Source organism: Torulaspora globosa, chromosome 8 (assembly GCF_014133895.1).
Source record: "Torulaspora globosa chromosome 8, complete sequence".
NCBI classification, from domain to species: domain Eukaryota; kingdom Fungi; phylum Ascomycota; class Saccharomycetes; order Saccharomycetales; family Saccharomycetaceae; genus Torulaspora; species Torulaspora globosa.
In genome coordinates, this window is record NC_050734.1 from 562,444 (window position 1) to 584,507 (window position 22,064).

The 22,064-nt window shown below is 46.1% G+C and overlaps 14 protein-coding genes and 2 non-coding genes across 16 annotated transcripts; 12 read left to right on the top strand and 4 right to left on the bottom strand.

The window, feature by feature from the left end:
- Window positions 1-324: 324 nt before the first annotated feature.
- On the bottom strand, window positions 325-2,754 carry VTC5 (Vtc5p; the record flags this gene model as incomplete). Its single annotated transcript, XM_037285715.1, has 1 exon — window positions 325-2,754. The coding sequence occupies one exon, from the start codon at window positions 2,752-2,754 to the stop codon at window positions 325-327; it is 2,430 nt and encodes an 809-aa protein (XP_037141611.1).
- Window positions 2,755-3,225: 471 nt separating this feature from the next.
- Window positions 3,226-3,298, top strand: HG536_0Htrna11R. Its single transcript has one exon. It is a non-coding gene; the product is annotated as a tRNA-Arg (tRNA).
- Window positions 3,299-3,406: 108 nt separating this feature from the next.
- Window positions 3,407-4,414, top strand: SLU7 (mRNA splicing protein SLU7; the record flags this gene model as incomplete). Its single annotated transcript, XM_037285716.1, has 1 exon — window positions 3,407-4,414. The coding sequence occupies one exon, from the start codon at window positions 3,407-3,409 to the stop codon at window positions 4,412-4,414; it is 1,008 nt and encodes a 335-aa protein (XP_037141612.1).
- A 93-nt stretch (window positions 4,415-4,507) lies between these two features.
- RRP1 (Rrp1p) lies at window positions 4,508-5,383 on the top strand (the record flags this gene model as incomplete). The annotated part of the gene is made up of 1 exon (XM_037285717.1): window positions 4,508-5,383. One exon carries the CDS (start codon window positions 4,508-4,510, stop codon window positions 5,381-5,383), a length of 876 nt encoding a protein of 291 aa, XP_037141613.1.
- A 206-nt stretch (window positions 5,384-5,589) lies between these two features.
- On the top strand, window positions 5,590-5,820 carry SSS1 (translocon subunit SSS1; the record flags this gene model as incomplete). The annotated part of the gene is made up of 1 exon (XM_037285718.1): window positions 5,590-5,820. The coding sequence occupies one exon, from the start codon at window positions 5,590-5,592 to the stop codon at window positions 5,818-5,820; it is 231 nt and encodes a 76-aa protein (XP_037141614.1).
- Window positions 5,821-5,942: 122 nt separating this feature from the next.
- Window positions 5,943-6,389, top strand: BUR6 (negative cofactor 2 transcription regulator complex subunit BUR6; the record flags this gene model as incomplete). The annotated part of the gene is made up of 1 exon (XM_037285719.1): window positions 5,943-6,389. One exon carries the CDS (start codon window positions 5,943-5,945, stop codon window positions 6,387-6,389), a length of 447 nt encoding a protein of 148 aa, XP_037141615.1.
- A 268-nt stretch (window positions 6,390-6,657) lies between these two features.
- On the top strand, window positions 6,658-8,328 carry HG536_0H03170 (uncharacterized protein; the record flags this gene model as incomplete). The annotated part of the gene is made up of 1 exon (XM_037285720.1): window positions 6,658-8,328. One exon carries the CDS (start codon window positions 6,658-6,660, stop codon window positions 8,326-8,328), a length of 1,671 nt encoding a protein of 556 aa, XP_037141616.1.
- A 346-nt stretch (window positions 8,329-8,674) lies between these two features.
- On the top strand, window positions 8,675-10,750 carry AFR1 (Afr1p; the record flags this gene model as incomplete). Its single annotated transcript, XM_037285721.1, has 1 exon — window positions 8,675-10,750. The coding sequence occupies one exon, from the start codon at window positions 8,675-8,677 to the stop codon at window positions 10,748-10,750; it is 2,076 nt and encodes a 691-aa protein (XP_037141617.1).
- Window positions 10,751-11,095: 345 nt separating this feature from the next.
- On the top strand, window positions 11,096-11,167 carry HG536_0Htrna9E. Its single transcript has one exon. It is a non-coding gene; the product is annotated as a tRNA-Glu (tRNA).
- Window positions 11,168-11,412: 245 nt separating this feature from the next.
- Window positions 11,413-12,000, top strand: TVP23 (Tvp23p; the record flags this gene model as incomplete). The annotated part of the gene is made up of 1 exon (XM_037285722.1): window positions 11,413-12,000. One exon carries the CDS (start codon window positions 11,413-11,415, stop codon window positions 11,998-12,000), a length of 588 nt encoding a protein of 195 aa, XP_037141618.1.
- Window positions 12,001-12,052: 52 nt separating this feature from the next.
- Window positions 12,053-13,264, bottom strand: RRP8 (25S rRNA (adenine645-N1)-methyltransferase; the record flags this gene model as incomplete). The annotated part of the gene is made up of 1 exon (XM_037285723.1): window positions 12,053-13,264. One exon carries the CDS (start codon window positions 13,262-13,264, stop codon window positions 12,053-12,055), a length of 1,212 nt encoding a protein of 403 aa, XP_037141619.1.
- A 212-nt stretch (window positions 13,265-13,476) lies between these two features.
- STN1 (Stn1p) lies at window positions 13,477-14,883 on the bottom strand (the record flags this gene model as incomplete). Its single annotated transcript, XM_037285724.1, has 1 exon — window positions 13,477-14,883. The coding sequence occupies one exon, from the start codon at window positions 14,881-14,883 to the stop codon at window positions 13,477-13,479; it is 1,407 nt and encodes a 468-aa protein (XP_037141620.1).
- A 215-nt stretch (window positions 14,884-15,098) lies between these two features.
- On the top strand, window positions 15,099-15,563 carry HG536_0H03220 (hydroxyisourate hydrolase; the record flags this gene model as incomplete). The annotated part of the gene is made up of 1 exon (XM_037285725.1): window positions 15,099-15,563. One exon carries the CDS (start codon window positions 15,099-15,101, stop codon window positions 15,561-15,563), a length of 465 nt encoding a protein of 154 aa, XP_037141621.1.
- Window positions 15,564-16,031: 468 nt separating this feature from the next.
- Window positions 16,032-18,437, top strand: PDC2 (Pdc2p; the record flags this gene model as incomplete). Its single annotated transcript, XM_037285726.1, has 1 exon — window positions 16,032-18,437. The coding sequence occupies one exon, from the start codon at window positions 16,032-16,034 to the stop codon at window positions 18,435-18,437; it is 2,406 nt and encodes an 801-aa protein (XP_037141622.1).
- A 69-nt stretch (window positions 18,438-18,506) lies between these two features.
- VPS41 (Vps41p) lies at window positions 18,507-21,164 on the bottom strand (the record flags this gene model as incomplete). Its single annotated transcript, XM_037285727.1, has 1 exon — window positions 18,507-21,164. The coding sequence occupies one exon, from the start codon at window positions 21,162-21,164 to the stop codon at window positions 18,507-18,509; it is 2,658 nt and encodes an 885-aa protein (XP_037141623.1).
- Window positions 21,165-21,769: 605 nt separating this feature from the next.
- Window positions 21,770-21,988, top strand: TFB5 (TFIIH complex subunit TFB5; the record flags this gene model as incomplete). The annotated part of the gene is made up of 1 exon (XM_037285728.1): window positions 21,770-21,988. One exon carries the CDS (start codon window positions 21,770-21,772, stop codon window positions 21,986-21,988), a length of 219 nt encoding a protein of 72 aa, XP_037141624.1.
- Window positions 21,989-22,064: the final 76 nt, after the last annotated feature.

Sequence of the window (22,064 nt, forward strand, 5' to 3'; positions counted from 1 at the left end):
ATTCTTGAAGACCATAGCAGCAGCAGTTACGACTTTGTGATGTCCTCTCTTTCCTAATATAATGAGAAAGCAAGGAGTGAGGTACATAGAGAGCTACGGAGTGGGCTATGAAAACTCTATCTACAAGGTATGATGTTTAGCAACTTAATGTTTAGTTGGTGTAATAATGCATTCTATCAAGATTGTCCTCAACTAATTCCAAAAAAAAAAAGCAGGATACACTGGTGCCAATGGCAGGATGATAAGATGGAGCAGGATGGGGCAGTCTTATGATATGAGTTTGTGAATATCAAAAACAAATGACCATCTATATACAAATGCATATTAAAAGAATACTTCGATAAACCCGTAGCACACGGTGAGAATTACCAACAGGAACAGTACAAAACAGCTGATGTAATGCCAAGCGGGTGCCAACCTGTATCTGCTGAAAAGCAGCAGAAGGCTGCTGCATATAAGCACCAAAGATATGATCAATGATAAGGAAATCATGCTTATTAGGAAATCAGCTACTTCCAGGTCGTCGTCGGTTTCCTTCTTGTGGAATAATCCTAATACAATCCCAAATGAGATTCCGGAGGTGACACATGCTGCGAGTAGAGAAGATAAGTACATGAAAGTGATCACTTGATCGTGTTTGTATTCGTAAACTTGACCAGATTCATCATCTTCTTCAGCAAGATAAGCTTCAACGTCATTAATGGAGTTAGCGGAAGCACTACTAGTGGATTCACCTATGGATCCATACCTGCTGGCATCCACCGGCACCAATTTTGTATCCCTCAGATCAAACCATCCACTTACTCTCTGGCACAACCGATACGTATTTTCGATAAATTGCTTGTTGAAAAGGATGAAGCCACAGCCAGAATTTGGGTTCACTCCCTCGCCGTCCGCTGAACCGTGAGTTCCATCGATGTAAAATCCATTGTCATTATAAAACTCAGGATCATCGTCAAACTCATTCCAGTACCTTACCCTTGGCTTTTCGATACTTTGCTGCTCTTTTGGTGTGACATGTATGGTACTGCGTCTTTTATTCATGTCTTCAGATTCGAAATTGGATCTGAATTTGTCAGAGCACTTTTGGAGTGTGGAACTTTTGCCCAGAAGGAAGAAGTCCTCGCTGGTCGGGCTCTCATCCTCCAAATCGAATTCTTCCTTCAGTATTGTATCGAATAAGTCCGCTTGTAACTCTTTAGAGTGACGAAGCTCAAAGCAAAGCCTCCAAAGAGTCATGTTAGAAGACAGTGGATACGCTTGGGTCTTATTTTCAATAAGGGCTTCACATAGATCCACCAACTTGTCATCGAAGTCATCCGAGGCAAGAGGTGCAGGTAATTTTCTTATTTCGACAAATGCATGCGGTAGTGTGCCCAAATTGTCAATAGTAATCTCTTCATCCAAAGCTATCAGATAAGTTTTGTCATCCTCGTTACAGATAAATCTTACTCGCTTGAAATAAATCTTTGGTTCTACAGGTTTCAAACGACGAGATTGTATCCATTCTATGGCCAATTTAGCCATAGGCGGGCGCTCTTGCATCTCTTGGGATTCTAGATCTATGGTTTCACCGTCCCAAATTTGCGCTACTTCTCTGTATGAGAGATCTGCAGTCTCCAAATGATCCCTCAACCCGCCAACATGACACATCACTACGCAATGGTTTTCGCCATTGCCTGAGATCATCACGAGGTTCGGATGTTGATTGATCGTGTCATCCTCAAGAAGTGAAGGTTTATCCTTGGAGTCCAATATGGAAAGACACAAACGTGGACTTGTCGAATGAAATAAGGTGCCAGAGGACACTGGCTTCCCGACATGAATCTCTTGCTCCTGCAGCATAGAGGCTGGAGACCCGCTGAGGTTTGCCGGCTGCTGGCACGTGACCACCTGTTGTAAAGCCTTGAACGACCTAGCAGACCTGATAGATCGCGTTTCCATCGTGTTCAAGCTTCCGCTGGCCTCCCTAATGCTTCTCGAAGTCGAGATGATCTCGTCAGCAACCACATGGAACCCATGGTGCAGAATCATGAACTTAAACTCCTCAAGATTCTCCGCAGAAATCAGAAATTTCTGTAAGCTGGCAAACCGACCGCAAAATTGCGTATCGAACGCCAAAGATGAGTCTATATTTCCCTTCGCCGACGTCGCCACAGCCTCGGACAAGCCGAGCCGCAGATGGTGCAGTACGTTAACGATCAGAGACACCTCCAGAAGATAAGGATCCAGATCCACCTTCGTGAACGAGATGCCACCATACCCGTCGACCAACTCAGGCAACTCCCGGATTTCCTGAATGTACGCTCTAGCCTGCTGAGCGCCGCCCGGATAGTGCTTGATGAGCTTCTTGAACAACTTGCCCACCGCAATCTTCTGAAGAATGAGATACCTTGATAATCGTTGCAACTCGCTGCTACAATTATCCAAATGTGTAGAGATCAGCTTGATCTGTCTGCTGCGTAATTTTCTGTTATCCTCCGCATCAGAGAACCGCTTCTTGAAATTGATGATAGACGCTTCGATGGCAACCAACCTAGAAGAAATCTCTTTCACTTTAAGCGAAGTAAACACATTAATACTACCAAATTGTTCCTTAAACAATTGCGTACAATTCTCCAAGTTTTCCCTATCGTTCCCGTCAGCACTCGTCACGGTCGCCCGCTTGATAGCTTTCTTCAGCTTTTCGTAATCAATATTATGAAGCTTCCATTCAGGAACAGATTTATTCAAAATTTTTGTTCCGAATTTCATCCCAATGGAACACTTCCTCCCTGTGATGAACACTAGGTAATCGAAAAGGATGTTCTGGCTGTGTCCAATTTGTAGTACTGCTGATCAACCCTTACACGTTGACAAATTTTTATTCTAGAATTGAAGATGACTTCTGTCTTCTGATTCACCGAATACAAACAATGCTCTAAGAATTGGCAATATTAATTTATTCGACGACCAATCTTAATTATCTAAAAGGGCTGCTCAATTTCTGTCATCAGTTGGATTAACCAAAAATGGTAATGAACTGCCGTTCCTGATATGTATGCAAAATGCGGGCGGGCCCTGGTTGCATGATTCTTTACCCGAACATGCTCAACTGACAAGCTTTAAAGCTTGCATTTCAAGCAACGCCGGCAAGTTCCTGATTCTTGACGCCACGGTTTACTGAGGCGCGCTTTTTTCAGTCTGTTTGGTGTTTTCCGAAATCAAATACGCAAAAATTCCCTATTCCTCGTGGCCCAATGGTTACGGCGTCTGGCTACGAACCAGAAGACTCCAGGTTCGAGTCCTGGCGGGGAAGGTTTGTTTTTTTTTGAATCTCATCGCATAAGCCTTGGTTTAGTCCTATAGAGAAAGATGGAGCTCTTTAAAGGCTGGTTATGACGAGTTCGAGAGTGGGTATCTAGCCATGGGTAAGGATTCCACGTCTGAAAATGTACACATTCCAAGATATATAAAGAACCAACCGTGGTTCTACCAAGACACTAAGAAAGATGAACGGTTGACGGGCAAGGATGACTACTTGGTTCACCACAGACAGTTGAAGAAGGGCGGTGCGTTGGATATAGATAATAACTCGGAGCCAAAGCTGGGACTTGGTATTAGGGATGAGTTTGAAAAGGTACAGGTGGTTCGAACGTCGAAGCGTGGCGGCAACAGGTGTGGGAACTGTGGTTCTCTGGGGCATAGCAGGAGAGACTGCTTGGAGAGGGCGAGGAAAGTTCCTAGGCTGGATGGCGATACTGGAGCGGTCATCTCCGTGCGGAAGGAGGCAGCTGGCTCGTCTGATTGGGACGCTAGAAAGGATAGATGGTTCGGCTATACGGGTAAGGAATATGACGAAGTGTTGAAGAAGTGGGAAAATAGGCGACAGACTGCGACGCAGGCAGACGAAGACTGGTGGGATACGGATGAGGAAGTGGAGCTGACGAAGCTAGGGTTGTACAAGGACACTGGCGGAATCCTAAGGGCGGAAGAGTTCGGGAACACCAAACTGCAGCGGGCTTCTGTGAGGCTGAGGGAGGATCGGGCTGCGTATTTGAACGATCTGAACGCCGAAGAGATCAAGTACGATCCCAAGTCACGGTTGTACAAGACCGAGAGTCTCGGCTCAGTCGACGAAGAGTCCAAGATGTTCCGAAGGCACCTGACTGGCGAAGGCAAGGCGCTGGACGAGCTGAACCGGTTTACGCGTGCCCACGCCAGGAGGGAAGGGATTAGAGACGAAATAGAAAGCGATGCCAAGGTGAAGCATGTGCTGATCGCAAATCCCACCAAGTACGAGCGCATGTTGAGACAGGAACAGAGCAAGCAGCCGCCAAGAGTCGGCAAGATCACCGACCTGGAAGCAAGAAAGTCGAGTGGAACCGCTCAATCAGCCAAGACCAAGCAGGATTTGAAGGAATTGTATGGATAAAAGGCCTTTGTTGAAAAGCCGTCGTCATGTGCGATGTGAAAAATTACAAGCTCATCGCTTGAAAGTTTACAACTTCTGGTCGAAAAACTACAGATGGTCCATAGTACTGGCGGACCAGGATCATCGACGATGGATACCAATGCCTTCGTGAAGCAGCTAGCTTCGAATAACCGGAAAGTCAGAGAGAACGCCCTAGAGACGTTACAAAAATACCTCAACACAAAACAATTCAAAGATGCGACGCAGATGCAGTTCAACAAACTGTGGAAGGGTCTGTACTTTGCCATGTGGTTCAGCGATCGTCCCAGACCGCAGCAGCGCCTCGCCAACGAGCTGAGTGAGCTGCATATGATCTACTTTGATCAGCGCGACAACAAAACAGCGTCGGAACAGCTATCCTTGAACGACGGGGCGTTCATAAAGTTCAGCAGGGCGTTCTGGAAGATAATCTGCATGGAGTGGTTCAACATCGACCGCTATCGCATAGACAAGTATCTCATGTTGGTCAGAAGGGTACTGTTCAACCAACTGAAATATCTGAAGGCGCGCCAGTGGGACGAGCGCTTGGTCGACACGTACATTGAACGGGTGCTGAAATGGCTGCCACTGAGCGCAAGTGCCAAGGTGTACAACGGCGTTCCCCTGCATATCATGGACATAATACTCGATGAATGGGAGAGAGTGGTAAAGAGCGACCTCGACGAACAGGAAGACGAAATCCCAGGATCGGATGTGGCCAATCTTATCGAAGAAACCCCTCTGGTGCAGTTCCTGGAAATCTTCAGAGAAATAAACGCAGACGTCAACAACAGCAAGGTTTTGAGAAACAAGATCAAGAGCGAGCTCCTCGTCGATCCCAGATTAGCGCAATGGGGCGTGGCAGCGGCCGCAAACGAGCCCGAGCCAGAAGCATCACACGACGACGACGACAGCGACGGCGAGGACGCCGAGGAATGGCACGGTTTCTAGTGCTTTGTAGCCCATTGTTTGTAGCACGATATAATACCGAGATTTTACCCGGCTCGCAGCGGCCATGACTTGCAAACACGACAGCTACGCCTGTCAAGAACACAAGAGGTGGAACATCCGCCCAGAATCGCGAAGAGAAGACCCCAGTTGCATTCTCATCCACTTGCATTCGGACCAAGTCGTGCTTCATAACCGTTATCTGAACAATGGCTAAGGGAAACGAGAAGAAAGAGGCCGGCAGCCAGATCGAGAAGCTGGCAGATGCTCCCATGGAGTTTGTTAAGGACGGCCGCCAATTCCTGTCCAAGTGCAAGAAACCAGACGTGAAGGAGTACACCAAGATCGTGAGAGCCGTCGGAATCGGCTTCGTCGCCGTCGGCATCATCGGATACGCCATCAAGCTGGTTCACATCCCCATCAGATACCTAATCGTATAATACAGCTACCAGTGTCTGTAGAAACCTCTGTAGTTTACTCTCTATAGCAGAATCAGCCTCCCATAGCACATTCTCAGCTGCGGTGTCTCGCTCACTGCAGCATAAGGCGAGAAAGCAAATCGATGCTTATTACGCTCCACACGCCAAGAAGCCCTCATCGGCGAGATAGCACATCAGGTAACGAGATGGACGACGCAGTCCTGAAGGAAGAACCAGCCTCGGCCCCAGAGCCCGCTACAGTGTCTCTCACCGAGCTCCAGGAGGTGTTCGACAAGATCAAGACCCACTTTCCCCCAGCAAAAGTGAAAAAGATAATGCAGACTGACGAAGACATAGGCAAAGTGTCACAGGCGACGCCCGTCATCGCCGGCCGTTCTCTCGAGTTCTTCATCGCTCTGCTCGTCAAGAGAAGCAGCGAGGTCGCCAGACAGATCGGCTGCAAGAGGATCAGTGGAGAGGTCATGAAAGAGACTATCCTTAACGATGAAAAGTTCGACTTCCTACGGGAAAACGTGTGTGGCGAAGCTCAAGAGCAGGAATCCGCACAGGACTCGCCGGCGGATGAATGAAATGTGTAAGATAGTATAGCTAAAAATGAACTGATGGTGGACAGCGAAGGTGGCGACAAGTTTCTCTTTGGTGGTCTCGTTCATCGAGGCTGAAGAGTGAGCTTGCTAGCTGAACAGAAAGCTACGCAGGAAGTGAAAAATTACATGAGAAAGCTTAGAACGTAATGCATGAAAGTGGGCAGAGAGGACCCTGAGATGGATATTTAGAGGAAGGAAGTCTGGAGAAGTTGGTTAGGGAACTGGTACTCAGGCCGGGAAGCAAGGAAGGATGGGTAGTTTGTCATTTGATGCGAGTCATGGTATTATATGGCCGACCTACGCAGTGATGCTGATCGGATCGTCGGTGTTGGCTTATTGGAGACATGATAGTAAGAAGTTTCTGAACGCTAATGGGACTCAGAAGGCGGTGCCTCTTGCTTTCAATTTCGTTGCGTCAGGTTTGGGGTGTGGTGTGCTGTCTGCGTATCCGCAGATGGCGAATATCGACGGGTTGCACGGGTTGCTGGTTTATGCGCTTGCTAGCGGGTTGCCTATGTTTGTGTTTGCGTTGCTCGGGCCTATGATCCGGAAGAGGACTCCGAACGGGTTTGTGCTGACGGAGTGGGTGTTTCACCGGTTCGGACTGCTCACGGGTTGGTATCTGGGGGCGTGTACGATTCTGACCGTGTTTCTGTTTATGGTGAGCGAGATTGCATCTTTGAAGTTTGCTGTGGAGACCATCGCGGGGATCAAGGCGCTGCCGGTGATCATCGTGGAGTGTGTGGTGACCACGATCTACACCAGCATCGGAGGATTCGACATCTCGTTTCTGACCGACACGGTGCAGGTCAGCGTTGTCTTTGTGCTGCTGATCATCGTTGCGTGCGCTATGGGCAAGTATGTCGAGATCGACACTTCCAAGATCGGGCCGTCCGGGCTGCTGAAGGCTAACAAGCTGGGCTGGCAGCTGGTTTACATACTGACGCTTGCGATCTTCACAAACGACTTCTTCATGAGTGGCTTCTGGCTCAGAACGTTTGCGTCCAGGTCAAATAAGGACCTGCTGATCGGTTGCTCGATCGCGTGCTTCATTCTGGTGACCTTTGTGACCGCCGTCGGGGTCACTGGGTTCATCGCCGTTTGGGCTGGTCTCATCGAGCGGGCGGACCACGAAAACTCGGCCTCCGCCTTCTTCATCTTGCTCGCCCAGCTGCCCTCCTGGGTCATGGGATTCGCTCTGGTCTTCGTGGCGGTTCTATCCACCTGCACTCTGGACTCGCTGCAAAGCGCTCTCGTGTCCTCGATCTCCAACGACGTGTTCCGAAACAGCATCCCCACCCTGTACGTCCGTGGCATCGCCGTCGCCGTCATGGTCCCCGTGGTCATCGTAGGCCTGTTCGCCGAGGACGTCCTAAACATCTACCTGGTCGTCGACCTGCTGTCCAGCAGCGTCGTTCCCGTGCTGGTACTTGGCCTGCTGAACAAGCTCGACGGGTACTGGACGGGCTGGGAAGTCGTGGGGGGCGGCCTCGGTGGCATCGTCGCTGTCTGGATCTTCGGCACCGATTACTACGATTCTGGCAAGGAAGGCGCACGGTTGCTACTAATCTCCAACGGCCTCTACGTTGACGACTGGGGTACCTTCGGCGCCTTCGTTGCAGCACCATTCGGAGGCCTGGCAGTCGGTGGTATCATCATGCTCATCAGACTCACATGCGCCAAGGCCTACCGCAAGGAAAACAGCCTGTTCCACCGGGCCTCCAAGAGAATCGGCTCAATCACCGGTATTGCAGCTCTACACAGATCCTACAAACGCTTGGAGGCACGATTAGTCCCTGCCTACACGCTCTCGCTCAGTGTTGCTGACGAAGACACGGAAAGCACTCTGCTACAGGAAACTGCAACGCTAAACAAGAAGAAGTCCGGCAACACATACCAAACTACCAGCTACGCCGACTGATGGCCACAGAGCTCAGCTACGCTATATAAAACTACTTATCAAGCATCAACACATCTCACTTAGAAATCTCTTAGCATTCTCGAGAGAAAATTTTCTTTATTTTTAGAATGGCACCTTACAAGGAGGGAACGAAAGTCAACTTAGGTTAGAGTTTCAAGTTAAAGTGGCTAGGTACAACATAGAAGGCTGATGGTGAGCTGCTTGGCTGGCAGAAGATCGAGAAGTAGCCATTGAACTGTTGAATAGCTGTTTGTGCGGTCGATTCCCTCTTTGATGAAATTCAAGACCATTTGAAAAACCCTAATACCGACTTTGAAACTTTCACTCGCTTAACAAAAGACAATTGATGTATTCTACCGTCTCCGGTAATTGCAAGGACAACTCGAGTGTTTACTCTGGAAGTAGCACGAATACCAGCAATTCCGCGGCGGCGTTCGGCCGCAATCGAAGGATAATACCTAGATCGAACTCTACATCGGATTTATATGAGATTCCTGCGACGACAGGACTTGGCAGTAGGAGGAAGAAACAGCTATACGCCTCCAACGTTCCTGAGGGGTCACCAGCGATGGTCGGCTCACGAATGACTCGTCAGACACAGCCTTGGACGAGCAGGAATCGCAGTCAGCCCTCTCTGCAGGCCTCTAACCGTGCTGGAATGGATCAGTGTCTATCAAGCGGTCTCTACAGGTCGCAGAGCAGATCCAACAGCTGCTACAGCCTGGAACAGAAGAGCTTGCTTAAGTCAATCCCCGAAAGACGTCAGCCTAATTATGTGCTAACGCCGTATCAATTGCAGCGGAAGCAAATGAAGGATCCGTTCCAGTTCCCGAACGGCGAAAGTTTTACCCCAAGAAGCAGACTAGGCAACAATGTGCCTAGGTCCAGTAGCTCTACGACGTTGAGTAGCGCGGGCGGAGCGGTGCCGCAGTCGCTGAGTCGATCGCAATCTATGAATTCGCTGCCATTGAAACCAGTGAGATATCAGAAGCCCTTGGCTGCGATCCCATCGTCCTCTACATCGCCCGTGGGGTCTGGGAGTAGCGACAGCAGTTGCAATAGCATGCGAGACCACTCCAGTAGCGGCAGCACTAACCTCAGTAGCGATCCCAGTGCTCACAGTAGCAACACTGCGCTACCCTTGGCGGCAGTCGAAAAGTCGCAGTTTATTTTAGTTGCAAAATTGGCAGCTTCTGGCGATGCCAAGCGTCCTCTTCTGCCAGGTGCCGAAAAATCGAATAGTTTGGCCTCTACCTGCTCAAAATCAAATGGCGAAGAAAGCCCTTCAGTTGTGCTGATCTCAGCGCCCTATAACGAGAAATTGGAAGCTAAGAAGGATGTCAAAAAGGAGTGTCAAAAAGAGAAGGATTTATTGCTTAAAAGGCAGCCTGAATCTGGAACAAAGCTGGGAGCGTTCTTTAAGAAAATCTTTTCTTTATCCTCCAGTGGCAGTCGCAGTCCATCTTCTTCTGCTTCTTCGTCCTCAACTTCATTAGTTTCGTTGTCTCAATTGTCACCTCTGAACTTGACGAGAAGGAAAAAACGTAGACGAGTGGATGCGGATATTTCTGGCTCCCCGGTGAGCTCACCGCGGTCAGATGGAAGGTCCGTACCCTCAAGGCCAAAACTGGAAGCTTCGCAAGCTAAGGCTGAAAGTTACGACAAAGTTCAAGCAGCTGGGAGATCGACAGAGAATGTAGATGTTCATCTCTCTACAGTGGACGATGAGAATGACGAAGACTGTGACGACATCCTGATGGATACAGATCTCGTCTTCGACAGCTTACTCTTGAAAGCTGACATGGGTCGTCCGTCCTACCAGCAGAAGCAAATTGAACTGCGCCAAAAACTAAACAGACCGCCACATTCCGATTCCTCTTCAGTAATCGGTGCGGTAGACGCTAGACGTAAGCAGACTTTCAAAGAAGCGGAATCAAACATTGACTACGAGTTGATCTCGGAATTCTCAAGACTGGGCACCTTTATCGAAGATTCGTCCAAAGCAGACCATGCAAATCTGCCCCCAAGGTCGGCCAGAAGACCCAAGCTGCCAGATAAAGAATTGGCGAGATCGTTTTACCATCCGGTTTATGGTGAGGCTGATTCCGCTCATTATCTGATTAAGAGGCTGTACCAGGACTGGAAAGTTGTTCATCTGGATGAAACCCTCCATAAAGGCGACGGCAAGGCAGTCTTAGGAGAAAAACGGCTGAGATTTGCGGATGAAATCTATGTTAACGACACATGGTCCCAGTACGATTACCAAAGAAGCGACAAAAGATTCATCAAAAATCGTCGTCGCATGATGCAGCTGGAGAAAGGGGGCTTTATTCAGGCCATCAAAGTTGAACTCAATGAGTTCAAGAGAAATGAAATGGTTGTTCATCAAGAAAGTGTCCGGTTTACACATCTATTCTTGTGAACTTTACCCGCATGATGGGATTTAAAACCATACTTCAAATCTTAAACCTGATATATCTGACGCAAATACATAAACAACAAATAATAAACTTTAATCGTATATCTAACTGATGTGTCCGCATCCATCGAGCACTTCTGCAGGCGAGAGCTTTTGACTCTACAGTTCGTCACATGTGTAGCCAATAACGACAGCCTCGGTTACCTACAAATGGACATAGCAATTGATGACATCTTGAAAAGTTGTAGTCAATCTATACTCTACTCTTCTCGATGGTTCAGAGAGTAGTTGTTGCTTAATCGATGGATTCAATATCCTTCTCTAAAATTTCTAAATCACAAAAAACGATCCGATGTAGTGTAACGGCTATCACATCACGCTTTCACCGTGGGGACCGGGGTTCGACTCCCCGCATCGGAGTCTTTTTAATTTTTACAAAAGTTGAATACCCTCTTACTGGTCATTCCACATGAAATTAGCTGTTATATCCAATTAAAAGTTAAATCTAAGTATGATCTTCATTAAGCCAACTTCCTACCAGGGCTTGCTCCAGCGTCTGGTCATATTCGGTTAACGCGGGCTATCAGAAAATATAAACTTCATTACAGTGTCGAAGCACATAAAGAACCCTGCTTGCGCTAGACTGAGGGCAATTTATCGTAATCATGGAGCATGCTCGCACTTTTTATGAGACAATTCTGAAGTCAAGCCACCCTTTGATGCTTTCCTTTCATTTGGGGGCTAAAGCAGCCCCTGTCATTTTCTATATGGTGGGCTCATTATTCCTGAATTTTACAGCTCAGTTCATAGTAGTTGTCCTGCTACTCACTGGTGACTTTTATTTTACAAAGAACATTAGCGGTCGAAAGTTGGTTCAATTGCGCTGGTGGTATGATCCCACAACGGAGAATGCACAGACGTTCAGATTCGAGTCGTACAAGCAGTATCCGCCAGGTCCGCCAATAAATCCTATAGACGCCAAATTATTCTGGTGGTCAATGTATCTGACGCCTGCAATATGGACGGTGTTTGCGCTGCTCTGCGTCTTACGCTTGAAAATCTTTTACTTCCTGCTTGTGGCCGTTGGAATGGCCTTAACGGGCTGGAATGCTTACGGATTCAGGACCTGTGATAAGTGGGATCCGAATGGAACCTCTACAGTGGAAAGTTGGTTTCAAATGCCGGCCATCCCAGGTTTGCAAAATTTATCTAGAGTCACTGCTGTCCAATCTTTCTTTCAAGGCCGTTCATGATTAGTAACCCAAGAGTATTGTACAATATTATATACCACGTCTAGACAAACGACTATCTCCTCTTGTAAATGCAAGGCTTTAGAAGCCATTTCCCTTCTGACACTTTAACTCTTTTGTTTTCTAATTGCTCTTTCTCGGTTTCAACTTCGATAAATTTGTGTCTTCTCTCGAGCTTTGCCTTCCTCTCCTCAATGATATCCTGCGGTGGCTTGAAAAATTCAAATCTGGCAAACATCTTGTTTTCGTTATCGGTTTTCTTATGGAAGAAGCCCATGAGTTTGAGTGCATTGACAAATTCATCTCCCGTCTCATCCGCGAACCTGGACTTGATCTCTGCGATCCAAAGTTCTCCGCGAGGTGCCAAAATCCTGTAGGCCTCCTTAATGAAATCCAGAAAGTTGGTGCCCATCAGGGCGAGACAAAAGATGACGATTGTACAAGAATTATCAGGAAGAGGAACATTTCTTATGTCTGCGACAGTGATTCTTTCGTTAGCTTTCTTCAGATCGAAGCTATGGACCTCGTGCGTTCGCTGTTTGTGTTTCTTCGCATTCTTGTTAAATTTCTTGAAGAAATTATTAACCTCCAAAGCTAGCTGAGCTTCCCCACATCCCATATCTGCAATCACAATTTTCTTCGAATCTTGCAACCCTGGGAGCCCGCCTGGTGCATTGACAGGTTTTTTTGCCCTCTGTTGGATTTGTTCCACAAACACATTGACTGGGTTTTCTGGCCAAGAGGTAACTTGAGAACGGAACCCCTCATGGTATTCGTCAAATAGCTGGGGTTGATTTTGCAACATTTCTAAAGCCTTATCGGAGCTAATAGTATAAAGCTGTTCGTTAATCCAGCGAAATCTAGACCCCGTCAACTTAGCCATCATCTTTTGTTGCAAAGGCGTCAATGATTTTTTCGAGCTTCCCACTGATTGTGATACATTCTGCTTTTTCTCTGGCACAGTGGATTGAATTTGGTTATCTGATAGACGCTTATTTCCCTTACTCTTTTCCTTTATGTTTTTGCTTTCTGCAGTTCTGGGCCGCGAGTCATTAACACTTAATGCCTGGCCATCAAGCTCGCTGTCACTGGGCTCATCGATTTCCTGATTGATGACTTGGCTTTTCCTACTTTGCCGATCCTTTTTCAGCTTATCCTTCTTGGCTTTTTTATTTTTCTTCTTTTCCTCAGTTTTTGCAGCATTGGCATCGAAAAAGGCGACTTTGTCAGTCTTGAGATCCCAACCATCGACTTGAAATAAAGACATAACTAAGTTCACCTTGATCAAGTCGTCCACCGCGTCTTCAGGTAGTAGTTCTCTTTAAGCGATGAGATGAACTTGCCGATGTCCAGCGACGGGCTAAAAATTTCGAGATCGTGAAGAACGAGGCAAGTAAGTGCCATGGTGAGAAGGCCTTCAACAGTCCGACGGGCCGTTTAGCTCAGTAATCTGCTCTTCAATCTCATTTTATTGCCGAATCACTGGGAATATTCCAAATGAATATGTATTGACTCTTTTTCTTTCGTCTCAATCCACCACCCGGCAATGGCATCTGGATTCTTGTTGACTAAAACTCTCAAGGCTTCTTTTAGAACTTCTAGGATAGCCTTGTGTGACACACCAAGAAGCGACGGCTTTTCACGAATTTGACGAATTTCAACAACCCCAGAATATAACTGCAGCTTTAGCAGGCCCTGCAAGCGATCCGTGAAATACTTATACAAGCTCTTCAGCGGCGTAGAGTCTATCACATTCTGACTGCTGTATTTTACGAGGCCAGATGCGACCAGCTTGCGGATGATCTCGAAAAACGTCTCTGATTTCAGTAGTTCGAACGGTTTGACAAGGACTAAGTTTTGCCTGTTGAATATGATGGTACTAATGTCACTAACAATGTCATTGATCTGGGAGGCCTGATATAGCTCCACTACTGGTATAGCCCGGTCTGGACGACTCAAAAGATACTTCAATACCTGCACTCTCGCCTCTGATTCGCTGCATGTAAAAATACTCTTATCGGTGCGATTTCTTTCGGGGTTGCCCTGAGAGCTTTCTGGCTTCAGCAGCGAAGGTTCACTAGTTTGCGGTACGGAACTTTCGATGACAAAATTCAAACGCTTCGGGTTCAGGCAAACGTCCGATGTTTCATCCTCTCGTTGTGAGGCATCGCGGTACGGGCTCACTATCTCGAGCTCCTGCTTATAGTCCTCTATCAAGAGCGCTTCGACGAAATCTTGTTTATTTCTCGGTTTGAGAGGTGTCGCAAAAGCAGTAATATCCTCATTCCCACCAACCTGTCCCCAGCTATCCTGTGTAAGAGTGTTCTCACATATCTGCCTGCTTAATTCCCAGGGACGGTTTAAATCTCTACGCTGCATCAAGCAGAGCTCCCAATGTTCGATCTCAGCCATCAAGTCATAACACATCTCAATATCATCTACCGACAATTCTCCACTGTGAACATCAATTTTGCCAGACAGACGCAGTCTCTTGCCCGTTAGCTGCTCTATGGAGAGGCAATAACTCAATAACAGGTCCTTGCGGCACCTACAAGCCAAAAACTTGCTCTGATCGTCCGGCCTCGACGTGAAATCATCTACGAACAGGAACACGTAGTCTTCCCCATCGATCCATTTCCACTTAAACCCCATCACAGTACCCAAAACACAGAGTCTCCGGATCGGATGATTCTTCCAAAACAGACACGAGGCGTTATATTGATAGTACTCGACACATACATTCCTCGACTTCTCAATGCATTGCCAAAGATCTCCGATCAGCAATCGAACGACCTCCCCTCTATAGTACCGACTATGTAAGAATAATGGCGGCACAAAAAAGATCAAGTCTCCCTCCTGGTGTGCCACATGGTCGTAGCTACCCATCAGTCATCTGCTCGCCGCTAGCCGAGCTGCTGCCACCTTCCTTCTGTCTCTTGCTGCTACTCGTCGTGTCTAGTAGTTGTTAATGCTGATCCTTCGGTGTTATCCGACGTGTCGATAAGGTCCAGCCAACAATAATGGACAGGATTTGACATATAAAGCTCGCCGTCTCAGCCCAAGAGGGACTCCCGAGCCGTCGGAAGCCGGCGGATTGCACTATGAGCGAGAGACCCCCTGTTACATGCCACGTTCTCGACACAGCTACGGGGAAACCTGCTGCCAATGTAGTGTGCTCCGTTTACAAGATCGATTTAGTCGAAGAAGCCTCCTCCACTGGAATTGGGCTCTTACGTGAAGCTAGTACTCTCGAACCTTTTGCCATGGCACGGACAGACGCAGATGGAAGAGTTCCACGGTGGACTTTTGACCCGACGCCCTCGAAACGGCAGCAACTGGAAGAAGTAGGCGTCGTTCAAGACACAACAGGTGACCGCTTGCACTGGGAAAAGCTGCCACCTGGCACCTACAAGATAAGGTTTCACGCCGGCCAATACTACAAATCGCTGGGGCAGACGAATTTTCACCCATTCGCTGACGTGATATTCACCGTCGAGGACTCCAGACACTATCACATACCCTTGCTGCTCAGCAACTACGGCTATACCACCTACAGAGGCAGCTAAACTCCTTTTCTCGAGATATACACGTACATACGTTGAAAGAACTCAATCTTTGCCCAGCTTGTCGGACTGCGCACCTGCCATCCCAGGCTGCTCCCATAGTCCTTACAGGGACTTTGAGCCAGCAGGAATTGCTAGATCTTGGAGCTTTTGTTGATTTTAGAGGTCGTTAGTATTGATTTTTTCATATAGCAGACTACCGGGAACTCGAACGTTGCTAGACGTTGGGCATCTTCGGAGAAAACTGAGTCAAAGTCATCACAACTCTGGCAGCTGAAGAGCTCTGTTGCTGTTGAAAGTGCTTATAGATTTATATATCGGTTGAGTTTCGCACTGTGAAGTTTTTGACGCTTTTTGCAGGCTTGTTCTGCGTGAATTGGTAAAACTTGGCGGACGATAGATTGGATCGAAGAGCAAAGAATATATACTGAGTTGTACCAGAGGTTTCGGGAAAGTTGAAGATTACTGGCTATGCTTTCAATTGAACAGAGATACAACATCTGCCTTATGGCAGAGCGGCATCCAAAATGGACACAGCTGGAGCTGGCAAGATGGGCATACGAAACTTTTCAGTTGCCCAAGATTCCTTCACAGGGCACCATTTCACGACTGCTGGCCAAGAGAGACGTGTACATGAATTGTAAGGATAACGAGAAAGCGGCAAACCGGGTTAGAAAGCCGAATAACGTACTGGTACGTCTGATCTTGCAGGAGTGGGTGTCGCAGAGCATATGGAATGGTATACCCATCAATTCGCCGATCATACAGGATACAGCACAATCTGTTTGGTATCGTATCCCTGCAGAACATCGCGAGGGTAACGGCTCGTTCTCCTACAAGTGGATTAATAACTTTCTGGCCAAAATGGACATCAATATATCGAACTTGGACGAAGAACTACCCAAACCACCAAAGATCTGGACTTTCGAGGAGAGAAACGCTTTGAAGCAAATATTTGCGACCATTCCTTCCCAAGACATCTTCACTTTGGATGAGACATTTCTGGCGTATAACTTGCCATTGGATTACGCCCAATACGAGGCCAGCCAGATTCAAAGAGTCATAGAAGTAGCTACGGTGATGCTTTGCTCGAATGTCGAAGGAACAGAGAAGCTGAAACCGGTAGTCGTGGGGAAATATAACAGTTACCGAAGCTTCAGGAACTACTTTCCTGAGGAGCCATCAGATCCAATATCGCAATCTTTGTTAGGTGAGAAGATGGCACGTAGGTTTGGAATTTCATATCACAGTAACCGGAAGTCATGGCTTACAAGTAATTTGTTTCACGACTGGTTGGCAAGGTGGGACAAGCGACTGGCAGCAGATAACAGGAATATCTGGATTATATTGGACGATTCCTGCTCACACAGGATAATAAATCCTCATCTGAAGAACATTAAATTGGTCTACACTTCGGCAAACTCTAGATTTCTACCATTCAACTGGGGAGTTTTGGATGAGTTTAAGACAAGATATAGAATTCAACAATACCAAGCACTGATAGATTTACAGAGCACGCTTGAAAAAAAGACGAATAAGAAGTTATACATTACATTCGAGCAAAGTCAGTTGACTATGTCGAATGCTTTTAAATTCATAAAAAAAGCGTGGATGGGTATACCTGTCGAGACCATCAGAGCGAACTGGAAGAGTTCCGGGATTTTACCTCCTGAAATGATACGTTTAGATGAAACGGTGAGCATGGCTTTCAAGAAAAATGAAGCATTGGAAGCAGAACTTAATAGTTTATGTGATAAGTTCTATTGCAAGAAGAAGTGGGATCACGATATGCTACTGGACTTGAATATCGAGAACAAGAATACCAACTTCCTGAGTACAGAAGAGCTAGTAGAAAGTGCGATTGTCGACCTTGTCGAGCCAGATCCTAATATCAGCAAGCGGTCAGCCACTCCAACACTGAACCAAATAACCGATTATTCCAATTTTGATCTTCTCAACGACCGCAACCTCAACTTGAGTCTAAATCAAGCGGGGAATACTGCAGATCTCGAATCAGAATCTGATGAGGATTTGAGCAGAGAAAATATAGTATCCAATACGTCGAACGATCCTCATAACATTGCCATGCTACAAAACCCTCATGAAAGAGGAAACGTGGAAAACAGTTATGATATGAACCTCGACAAAATCCTGGATGGTAATTACACCCAAGAAAACACAGATAAAATTTACAACGTCAGCACTTTGATCGACAAACCTAACCTTTTCACCGGAGAAAATGGAGTTCTTGATTTAAGGGTTGTTGGTATCGACGCCTCTATTGTGCCATCCGATTACTTCGATGATATGTTTCCACCAGCAGTTTCAGGATCAGCTGCCTCCAATATAGCCAATAATACTACTGGTGGTCTAAATACGCAGCCTAGGCAAGCTGAATCATCTTACACAAATACGGCCGTTCCAGTTAACAGTACTGCAGCTAATACTGCACCGATTGTTCCATTTGGGGATCCAGCACTGAATCATCTGCTCGACAGTGCGGTAGCTTCAAATAAGGAGGTTACGCCGCCATCAGTGCCTGATTTCCCTTTAGAATCAAATCCAGGTGCAACTCTTCAGTCAAACATCAACATCGCAAAATCTTTGGGAAACATTTTAAAGCATACTGAAACTCGTGAACTAAGCTTCTCTGATGCTGCAATCGCTGAAATCAAGTTCAACTACGATAGCCTTTTGAAAAAGATAAAGAAAGTCAGAAAACAGAAACATAATATGAAGACTAGAAGAGGGCAAGTCCAGCTAGACCGATATCTTGGCGGATCTCCCTCAAGCCCAAATAGCACGAATTTCTCATCCTCTGGGAATTTACACGATTCCGTAGATCTACAGTTGCCAGGTAATTCATCATTCTTTTGACTACCGTTTCTGCTGTAACCATATAATACTACATAGTTGGGCCAATGGCAAACAAGGACATTGCAGACATTATGATTTCCAACGATTCTTTTCTTCGACATGGAAGACCTTACCCATAGTCATATACTTCAAATATTCCAAGCCGTATTCTCTTGTTTCATCGTCGATTATCTTGAAAACATTTCTGCTGACCTGTAAGGTCAAGGCGTTGTCCCTGGAAATTCGAACGACCGTTGACTTAAGACCACTAACATGCAAATCAGGCGGCATTGCCCTTATTACCTCAAGGTACGTTTTTCCGAACTGATCAGGAGAATCTAACAACGCTTTAATGAATTTAGGCTTATCCATACTGTAACTGACCATAAACACCCATAGGTCAGCATCACCCCAGTTTTTCACAAACTCTATGGCAAGGTTAGGGTCATTCAGTTCATCGATTATCAGTGACAAAGCTTTCTTGTTCTCGCCGATCTTACCCCAAAGATATATTAATTCGTTATGGAAACCGTGACGATTGGAGCAAAATTCAATGGCTTTCTCGAGATCATAATTAGATCTCCTTTTCAGGAACTCTAGAAGCTGGCCTTTTTGAAACTCAGCATAGAGGCCAATTAAATCATTCTCGTACTTTGCAGTCAAATCGGGATCGATCACAGAGAGTCTGCTTAAATAAAGGAAGAGGATCAGACCCAGCTCTTTCGGATTCGACAGAGTGTCAACCACTTTGCTGGTTTGGAAGCTGTGTCGATTAGAGACCAACAAGTTTATCGGCTTTTGGAAAATCTTCTGGGCATCCGTTATCGACAGTTTATTCAGGCTTTTTATGCTATCATCATACGGTAGAAGAACTAAATCGAGGATGCTTAACGTAATTTGCGAAGCCAGGTTATGGGTAAGAAGTATGTCTAGTACTCTGATGTCTTTTCTCTTGATCATGTGGGGAACGGCTTTAACGTAAAGCTTCTGAATCAAATACATATGAATAATGGCGTCTCTGTAGATATTTTCAAACGTATCGTGTTTTTCAATCTTTTCTTCTAGCCGATCTTGAAGCCCTTGAAATGAATAAACGTTTAACGGCCATTTATGGATGCAGTTCATGAATTTCTCCAACTTTCGCTCCTCCAAGTAGTAGTTCAGTATGGCATCATAGATCGATTTATCAAGTCGTGGCTCTGTTGGAATACATTCTGTTAGAGAGTCCACCTTCCCATTATCTATGAAAATCATGAACACCTTCCGACTTTCTTCCAAGAGCCGATCCATCTGCTGTCCTTCTTTAGCATTACTGGCGATCAACGAGGTAATGAAAGAAACTGCACATTCCCACTGCTCATCATCAAGAAGCTGATAAACATATTTAAAGCCAGTGGTCAATCGCTCGTCTGGGCTGACAGCATATTTTCCTATTTCCCAAGCTTTCAGATAATTACCTTTAGTGAGATACCAATTGTAATGGTCATTCAAGGAGAACACCTGTATTCGAATACTATCCTTTGCACTAATGAGGAAATACTCCGGTAGAGTTTGATTAATATGCTTACCCAAATGGTAATCATTGAGCGATAGGTTCTTATAGTTTTTAGATATCACCTCGTCGCTGTAAACATCTAGGCCGCTCACAGCATCTATAACCTGCAGTTCTGGAATATTCGAGTTTTCTTTACTCTCAATGTCGAATCCCAAACACAGAATTTGATCGTCCTTAAAAGACGCAACACCTGCTATTTGTAATCGCAGCTGAAAATAATGCTCTAATTCGACTTTCTTGTCGGGAATAGCCCTCAAGCTCGATGCTGCACTGGAAAGAATAGAGCCCAGATTCTTTCCGTAATCTATGCTACTTTTTAAAGACACTTTGAACATCCAAATATGTCTTCCCCAACCCACAAGTATTCTATCGCTCTCGGGGAAGTGGACATGGGGCTTATACAAAGCAGGCCGAACTTCATCGCTCCCGTCATTTGGAAACTTGACATTAAGAAGCTGAGTCTTGGAATGAATGCTGCAAAAAGTGATTCCCGCATCATTCATCCACAGGATGATATCACCTATTGTGAAGATCCCCATAATAGGCCCTTCACCTTTGACCAACGTTGTATCCACTCTGTTGCCTAGCCAATTCCTCTGAGAAAGGATCACTTCACCAGCCATTCCGCCAGAGACGAAAGTTTTATGTGTCGCATAATCTTCACTCAAAACAACAGCCTGAATTGGCCTCCTGAAATCAAACGATGTTATGTTGGAAGGATCTTCCAACAGTCCTATAGCCACCGTCCCATCGATCGAGCCTGTGGCAAAGTATATGTTATCTGAGTGAATCGAAAGGATCGATGAGCGATGCAACTTCAAAGTTTGGATGGGAGTGAAATCTGGCAATGTCAGGTGTAGCAGTCCTGAATGAGTGCCAAATGCGAAGAACTCCTCTTGAAATAAACATGCTGATATTGAATCTCGGTTGAAGAAATTCGTCGGCAGCTTATTTAGTCTGGTATATTTGAGCAGAGGAGGAGTCTCCTCCTCATCCGAATCACTTTCACTGTCTTCTTCAGGCCCACTTGGTTGCTCTTCGTTACTTCTTGCTGGCTTTTCAGTGATTTCATCAGAATATTCGATAATTTCCTTACCAGTATCTGCTGCTCCCCTGCGTTCAAGCTCTATTTCCGATGGTTTATGTTCAATAGGCATGGAGCTGACCCCATTGTATCCATGATTATCTTCCATCAGCTTAATTTGGATTGTTAAAGGCACACATTCGTCACCGTGTCCGACCCTACTCTTCAGTTTTAGCAGTTATTGACCGACCTTTGCACTTCGCTAAGCTGTTTACTTTTAACACGCGATAGCAGAATTGGCTTGACAAGACCCATAGACGAGTCTTCTTAGCTCTGCCGGGTGGCTATTTGATCAATATCTTGCATCTGCCTTGTAATCCCAGTGAGAATATGCGGCAACTGTGCCTGCCATACGACGTCTGTGGCGCCAGCATTGGCCGACTTATCTCAAGAATCAAGAGGTAGGAGGAATTGAGTCAAAGTATCAACGTTCTTGCAACCGGTACTTCTCGATTCCGAATCAAGTATCGTGGCTTTTCTCTCTCTGTTAAAGACGAGTGAGTAGCCTTGGTAGTCTTGCAGCAACATACGGACACTTTTTCAAATAAAGGACACTCTTTCATGCTTATTACCTTAACATAAGTGAACTTGCTGGAATTTCAAGAGCTCTACCAGTTTCTTCAGCATTCTTCAGCTCAGTGCAGCAGCAGCTTATTCATTTGTAGGAGATTTGAGCAGTCAAGGAACGTTCCGGAAGAGAAGATTGCTTGAATCATGGCTAGAGCTAGACGTGGCTCTTTGATACAATGTGATCCCTCGATCAAAGCGCTCATAATGCAAATCGACGCTGAACGAAGTGACATTATTCTGGAAGAGCTGGATGATACTCACTTGTTAGTTGATCCATCGAAAGTGGAATTTATCAAGCGAGAGTTGAATAGGTTACTCTCCAAGAATATATACAATCCTATGGATGAGGACGAGAACAGCTGATGGATCGTTATTATGTCATGTTCGGATGAATGCCAGTCTATACAGTTTAAGTAAATTGTCAAGCAACGAGTTGACG